Source organism: Mchenga conophoros, linkage group LG10 (genome assembly GCF_057382185.1).
Source record: "Mchenga conophoros isolate Kocher_MC1m ecotype Shallow Benthic linkage group LG10, M_conophoros_male_GT1.1, whole genome shotgun sequence".
NCBI lineage: Eukaryota > Metazoa > Chordata > Actinopteri > Cichliformes > Cichlidae > Mchenga > Mchenga conophoros.
Genome location: NC_140535.1, coordinates 35,326,262 through 35,333,988, shown reverse-complemented (window position 1 = coordinate 35,333,988; position 7,727 = coordinate 35,326,262). Strand labels below are relative to the sequence as shown.

The 7,727-nt window shown below is 48.0% G+C and overlaps 1 protein-coding gene across 1 annotated transcript; it reads left to right on the top strand.

The window, feature by feature from the left end:
* Positions 1-2,091, top strand: LOC146566340 (olfactory receptor 52J3-like). Its single transcript, XM_085287880.1, has 2 exons — positions 1-102; positions 1,125-2,091. Exon 2 carries the CDS (start codon positions 1,147-1,149, stop codon positions 2,089-2,091), a length of 945 nt encoding a protein of 314 aa, XP_085144006.1. The 5' UTR covers positions 1-102; positions 1,125-1,146.
* The last annotated feature ends 5,636 nt before the right edge of the window (positions 2,092-7,727 follow it).

Here is a 7,727-nt window from a genome sequence, read left to right as displayed (position 1 = left end):
CTTAAAAGTAGAGAGACAGAATGCAAATAATGATAACACAAAACACTGTGTCTCCATGCCCAGGAGCATGACGCTAATGAATTACAGTAGTCCAGCCTAGAAGTAATAATGAGCTAGTTTTTAATCACTCTCAGATACAATGTTTCTAATCCGATTGTTAAGTGATGACGTGACGTAAATCCTAAAGTAGTCTGCGTTTAATATGGCTTTTGTGTTGTTAACATGTTTAATGTTATGTATTTTCTTCTATTTGATCTCAAAAAGCTCCTAAAACAGTCAGTGATCACTGTTGACCTCCCTCGGCTTTTATTACCGCTAATCATTTATTTAAGCTCAGTTTTTAAAACCTTAGGATGTAACTACAGCCCAGCCCATGCAGCAGTATATGAATGACTAACCTCGTATTGTGGATGGATTATCTCAGTTGTTCTCCTGGCTGAAGTTTGGTCCTTTTACAGCATCCTGCCATGCGATTACATTTGTTCCTGACCACCGAGAACACTCACGTTAACTTTTATCGAGTGGAAAAAAAGTTAGCTTGTTTATATTATGCTAACATAGCTGTGTCGCTAGCGGTCACGTAGCACATCATTATATACCAGCTAGCCCAACTTCAGTAACCCTACAAACGTCACTGCTGTTTAGTTTTCTGTCTTCATTTATGCTGGAAGTGATAACAGAGCTGTACGTTTTAATTTGTTTCAAAACCCCGCAGTCAGGACATGCTATATTGCATTTAGATAGAAGCTAGCGAGCTAACTCCCTGCTAACTTCTAACTCCGTTAAATGTCATAAATTCCGTTTTCATGGATGCCTGGATGTTAAACTCAATTGTTACACCTGGTAGAGCAGAACGCTGATCATTTTATGAAAGATGAAAGACTTTAGACAGTTTTTCAACTCTCAGTAATGCCACAGTGATTGTTTGATATATGGACCTGCAGCGGAGTTTAGGCCCAGACACGGCTAGTGACGTCAGACTGAACAACCGGATAGATATTTGTGGAAGAAAGCAGTCTTACATATTTGTTTAATATGTGCATTGAAGGTCAAAAAATGACTCCAAACACTTGAAAATCCCTTTAAAGTTTGAAAATAAACATGTTTTTTTGTCTTCTCTCCAGGTTGAAATTAACCTTCTGCACTATGGAAAACCAGACTTCAGATATCCTGCTCTTAGAAGGTTTACAGGTCAGCCCAGATGCCTCCATTCCCACCTTTACCCTCCTCCTCCTCATTTACATCTTCATCATGTTTTCCAACATTGTCCTGGTGATCCTGATCACGCTGGATAGTAGCCTCCACCAGCCCATGTATCTGCTCTTCTGTAACATGAGCATTAATGATGTATTTGGAGCCACAACAATCATTCCATGTATGCTGAGGGATATTTTTATTCCCAGCTCAGATCGGTACATCCACTATGTAGACTGTGTCATTCAGGCCTTTTGTGTTCACATTTATGCAGGTTCTTCTCACACTATACTCATGATCATGGCTTTTGATCGCTATGTGGCAATCTGCAACCCGCTGCAGTACGCCACCATCATGACCAACTGGATGGTGGTGAAGCTGTCGGTCTTGGCCTGGGCAGTAATCTTCATTATGGTGACAATCCTCGTGGGCCTCAGCGTTCGCCTGTCACGCTGCAGGTGGATCATATTTAACCCTTTCTGTGACAATGCCTCTTTGTTTAAGCTCTCCTGTGAAAACATCCTCATCAATAACATTTACGGTCTCGGCTACACTGTCCTTCTGCTGGGCTCCTCCATTGGCAGCGTCACTATCACCTACCTGAGGATCGCCATGGTGTGTCTGAGCAGCAAGAGCAAGACACTGAACAGCCGGGCGCTCCAGACCTACACCACCCACCTGACTATGTATGTCATCATGTTTTTGTCAGGCATTGTCATTGTGCTCCTCCATCGCTTCCCACATTTGACAGACCAAAGGAAGTTAGCCTCCATGATGTTCCATGTGGTTCCTCCAGCACTGAATGCTGTTATCTATGGGATGCAGATCAAAGCAGTCCGACAAAAAATGTTCATCATGTTCACGAGGAATACAGTGACTGTGACTGACGGGAAATGATTCATATTCTCAATAAATAAATAAATATATTTACAGTACCGTATTTTCACGACCATAAGGCGCACTGTGTTAAAAGGCGCAGTCTCAGTTATGTGTGCCCTTACTGTATTTAACACACACATAAGGCGCACTGGACCATAGGGCGCATACAAGTACCGTATGCGTATTTAAAAATAAAGCGGGAGCAAACGTGAATTCGGTACCTTACTCACATTTCTATTGCCGGTAATCGTCATCATCAACAACACACAAGCATACAAGTGTGCATATTTAAAAATAAAGCAGGAGCAAAACTGAGTTTGGTACTCACATTTTTATTACCAATAATCGTCATCATCAACAACACACAAGCATACAAGTGTGCGTATTTAAAAATAAAGCAGGAGCAAAACAAAGTTTAGTACTCACATTTTTATCATCAATTAAACCCATCGAAGTCCTCATCCTCTGTGTCTGAATTGAACAGCTGCGCTAAATCTCCATCACACATGCCAGGTTCACTGTCTTCACCGTCAGAGTCACTTTCCGTGCCATGCGGCTCCTCGGAAACGATGCCGGCTTTTGCGAAAGCTCGAACAACAGTGCCAGCAGACATGTTAGCCCAAGCATCTACAATCCATTGGCAAATTGTGGCGTAACTCGCCCAGCGCTGCCTTCCACTCTTGGTGAAACTGTGGTCTCCACCGGTCATCCATCGCTCCCAGGCCGCTCGCAGCCTTACTTTGAACGGGCGGTTCACACCGATGTCCAGCGGTTGGAGTTCCTTTGTCAGGCCTCCCGGAATGACAGCAAGCTCACAGTTCATTTGCTTCACAAGTTTTTTCACATCGGCTGTGAGATGGGCACGCATAGAGTCACAGATCAACAGCGATGGTGATGCGTGGAAAAAACCACCTGGTCTCCTTACGTACACCTCCCTCAGCCACTCTTTCATCATTTCCTCATCCATCCAGCCCTTTTCATTTGCCTTAATGATGATTTCTGCTGGAAACTTCTCTTTAGGCAAAGTCTTTCGCTTAAAAATCACCATAGATAATGCTAATGGACAGTTTCTGTCCATTAGCATGGCAGCCAAGCACAACAGTAAAAGAAGACTTTTCATACCCCGTTGTGCGTATCACTACCGTGCTGGTCCCCTTCTTCTCCACAGTGTGACTCACCGGGATGTCAAAAGTGAGCGGGACCTCGTCCATGTTTGTGATGTGGCTGGGCTGGATGTTTTTGTCGCCGATGTGTTTGCTGCAGTAGGAGCGGAAGATGGCCAGCTTTTCCTTATAATCCGCTGGAAGTTGCTGCGCTATCGTAGTCCTGGTCCGGATGGAAAAATGGCACCGTTTCATAAAACGAAAGCACCAAGACGGACCTCCTTGGAAATGTTCAATGTTCATCTCTTCAGCAAGTGAAACCGCTTTTAGCCGAATGGTGACCGTCGAAACGCTTCTCCCGCTCGCTCTTTGCTCGATGATCCACCGCTCGAGTCTTTCCTCCAACTCGGGCCACCTCGCCTTATGTCCGCGGAAACTCAGCTGCGTTTTCTTGACCTGCCGGAGCTTGTTTTCCAGCTTCCTCCATTTGCGAACCATCGATTCGTTTATCTTAAATTCTCTCGCCGCTGCTCGATTTCCATGTTCCTCCGCGTAGCTGATGGCCTTCAGTTTAAACTGTGCTTCGTAAGCGTGTCTCTTTGCCATTTTCAGGGTTGTTAAAACAACGATGTCCTGCATAATGCACATACCTGTTCTTTTATAAAGGTATGTGCGATTGTCCCGGTATATACGATCAACGCCCACACTTCACCCTTTAACGTTCTCATGGTGTTCTCTACTACGTCCTCCTTACAACACATAGGGCGCACTGCGCTATAGGGCGCGCCGCACTTTTTGAAGAAAATCTAAGCCTTTTAAGTGCGCCTTATGGTCGTGAAAATACGGTACGTTTTTCTGCCTTTCATGTTTTTTTTTATTTCTCATATCCCGATTTCCTTTGTGTATTTTACTAAATACATACATCACAGCAGTTCACCTCAGACATCTGCATTCCCCTCAATATAATGCAGGTAAGGCCTCAGTCACACCAGACACCAGTTGGTGTCTGCCTGACAACCACCAGTCGCAAGTCGTAATGACTGTTTGTTCATTTTAGTTTAGTTTTTTTGTTTTTTTTACAATAAAAACAAAGGATTTTTAGCCCACTGACAGACATCCATAGGACTGAAAGGTCTGTGTGGCGCGGGTGTGGTCTCTGGCCCGCTGCAGGGGAGGGGTGGCATGGTGAGCTCCCGGGGCGGGGGGGAGGCGGGGCTGCACAGGTGTTTGGGACGAGTGACTGATTGTTTCTTTTCTTATGTTTCAGTGACAGTCGAGGAAGCGAACGGAGCGACTACTGAGCGGGAGTGTCTGTGTCCCGTGCGTTTAAGCTGAAACCACAGTTATAATAAAAGAAGTGTGTGTCACCATAACCACGGCGTGTGTGTGCGTGTGTTGGGGTCCGACGTCACAGTCTGACATCAGTTCTAATAAGGTCCTTCAGTGTTTTCTGATTCAGCTGACCTCATCTGAATTTGGAATTATGAAAACTACAAACTTTGAGAACAAAATGAGTAAACTTGATGATACTTTCAGTATTGTTGTGACAATCTGAGTTCAATGACACAACAGGGCAGTAATAAATGAATAGATGATAATTAAATGTTAAAAACAGCTTTTGTTTACTGACAGATCACGCCTGCTTCTGGATCCTTATGATTGTATTATTGTTGATTATTCCATTATTCTCCATCCCTTCCCTTCTATGTAGAGACCACAGGAAGTTAACAGCATTCATTGCTGGAGGAAGTTCAGGGATGCGAACTATGGGATGCAAATTAAAGCAGTCGGACAAAAAAATGTTCATAATTTTTACCCCCCTCCTTTGGGGTGGGGTGGCTGACTGACCACGGTCCCAGTCAGTTGATAGAGCAGGTTACCTACTAATTATAAGTTTGGTGGTTCCACCAAAAATGCAGGGCCTGGAGTTAAGTTCAGGGATGCGATCTATGGGATGCATATCTTTCTTTGGCTCTCGGAGGAGGCGGACGCACTTTTTCTCCTCTCCCTTATCTTCCCTGCTTATGTCCTTGTCTAGTCTTGTGGGTTTTTTTTTTGTATTTTCCCTGGAATATTCTCTCACAGTGTGTTCTCTAAAACCTAAAAGAGGAATTATGGATTGGATCAACTGGTCAATGGGTGCATTGTGTGCCGGGTGGCGGCCAGGAGCAGAGGCCCTGGCGGACTGACCCCCGGCTGCCAAGACTGGCAATAGGGACATGGAATGTCACCTCTCTGGTGGGGAAGGAGCCTGAGTTAGTGCGTGAGGTTGAGAGGTACCGGCTAGATATAGTCGGGCTCACCTCTACACATGGCTTGGGCTCTGGAACCAGTGTCCTGGAGAGGGGCTGGACTCTGTCTCAGTCTGGAGTTGCCCCTGGTGAGAGGCGGCGGGCTGGGGTGGGTATCCTAATATCCCTTCGGCTTGCTGCCGGTACGTTGGGGTTTTTCCCGGTGGACGAGAGGGTTTGTTCCCTGCGCCTTAGGGTCGGGGAATGGGTCCTGACTGTCATCTGCGCTTATGCGCCGAGTGGCAGTTCAGAGTACCCAGCCTTCTTAGAGTCCCTGGGGGGGGGGTGCTGGAAGGTGCTCCACCTGGAGACTCTGTTGTCCTGCTGGGAGACATCAATGCTCACGTGGGTAACGACAGCGAGACCTGGAGGGGCGTGATTGGGAGGAACGGCCTCCCTGATCTGAACCCGAGCGGTGCTCTGTTATTGGACTTCTGTGCTAATCACAGTTTGGCCATAACGAACACCCTGTTCGAACATAAGAGTGTCCATAAATGCACGTGGCACCAGGATGCTCTAGGCCGTAGGTCGATGATCGATTTTGTAATCGTATCAGCAGACCTGCGACCATATGTTCTGGACACTCGGGTAAAGAGAGGGGCTGAGCTGTCAACTGATCACCACCTGGTGGTGAGTTGGATCAGGTGGCGGGGGAAGACGCTGGACAGACCTGGTGCACCTAAACACGTAGTGAGGGTGTGCTGGGAACGTCTAGCAGAGGCCCCAGTCCGCGAGATCTTTTTTTTTTTTTTTTAAGTTAACATGTTCTTTTTTTCTTTTTTTTTGGCCTGTCCCGTTTGGCTCTTTTGCCATCAGAATTGTTGTCTAAAGGCAAAGAAAGTCCGCGAGATCTTCAACGCACACCTCCGGCAGAGCTTCAACAGCATTCCGAGGGAGACTGGGGACATTGAGTCCGAATGGACCATGTTCAGCGTCTCCATTGCCGAAGCTGCTGCATTGAGCTGCGGCCGCAAGGTGGTTGGTGCCTGCCGTGGTGGTAATCCCCGAACCAAATGGTGGACACCAGAGGTGAAGGGAGCCACCAGGCTGAAGAAGGAGTCCTATCGGGCTTGGTTAGCCTGTGGGACTCCGGAGGCAGCCGACAGGTATCGACAGGCCAAGCGGAATGCGGCTCGGGCAGTGGCTGAAGCAAAAACTCGGGTGTGGGAGGAGTTTGGAGAGGCCATGGAAAAAGCCTTTCGGGCTGCCTCGAAGAGATTCTGGGAAACCGTCAGACGTCTCAGGAGGGGAAAGCGGTGCTCTACCTGCACTGTGTATAGTGCTGGCGGAGCACTGCTGACGTCGACTGAGAAAATTGTCAGGCGGTGGAAGGAATACTTCGAGGACCTCCTTAATCCCACTGACACGTCTTCCGAGGAGGAAGCAGAGTCTGGGGATGAGGGGAATGACCCGCCAATTTCCGGGGGCGAGGTCACTGAGGCAGTTAAACAACTCCTTGGTGGCAGAGCCCCTGGTGTTGATGAGGTCCGCCCCGAGTTCCTGAAGGCTCTGGACGTTGTAGGGCTGTCCTGGTTGACACGCCTCTGCAATGTTGCGTGGAGATCAGGGGCAGTACCTGTGGACTGGCAGACCGGGGTGGTGGTCCCCATCTTCAAGAAAGGGGACCGGAGGGTGTGTTCCAACTACAGGGGGATCACACTCCTCAGCCTCCCTGGGAAAGTCTATGCCAGGGTGCTGGAAAGGAGAGTTCGTCCGTTAGTCGAACCTCGGATACAGGAGGAAAAATGCGGTTTTCGTCCTGGTCGCGGAACACTGGACCAGCTCTTTATCCTCTCCAGGATACTTGAGGGTGCATGGGAGTTTGCCCAACCAGTCTACATGTGTTTTGTGGACTTGGAGAAGGCATTCGACCGTGTCCCTCGGGGTGTCCTGTGGGAGGTGATGTGGGAATATGGGGTGTCTGGCCCATTGCTACGGGCCATTCGATCCCTATACAACCGTTGCAAGAGCTTGGTTCGCATTGCCGGCAATAAGTCGGACTCGTTCCCGGTGGGTGATGGGCTCCGCCAGGGCTGCCCTTTGTCTCCGGTTCTGTTCATAATTTTTATGGACAGGATTTCTAGGCGCAGCCAAGTGGCGGAGGGCTTTCGCTTTGGTGGCCTCAGAATCTCATCTCTGATTTTTGCAGATGATGTGGTTCTGTTGGCTTCATCGGGTGAGGGCCTCCAGCTCGCACTGGAGCGGTTCGCAGCCGAGTGTGAAGCAGCGGGAATGAGGATCAGCACCTCCAAATCTGAGG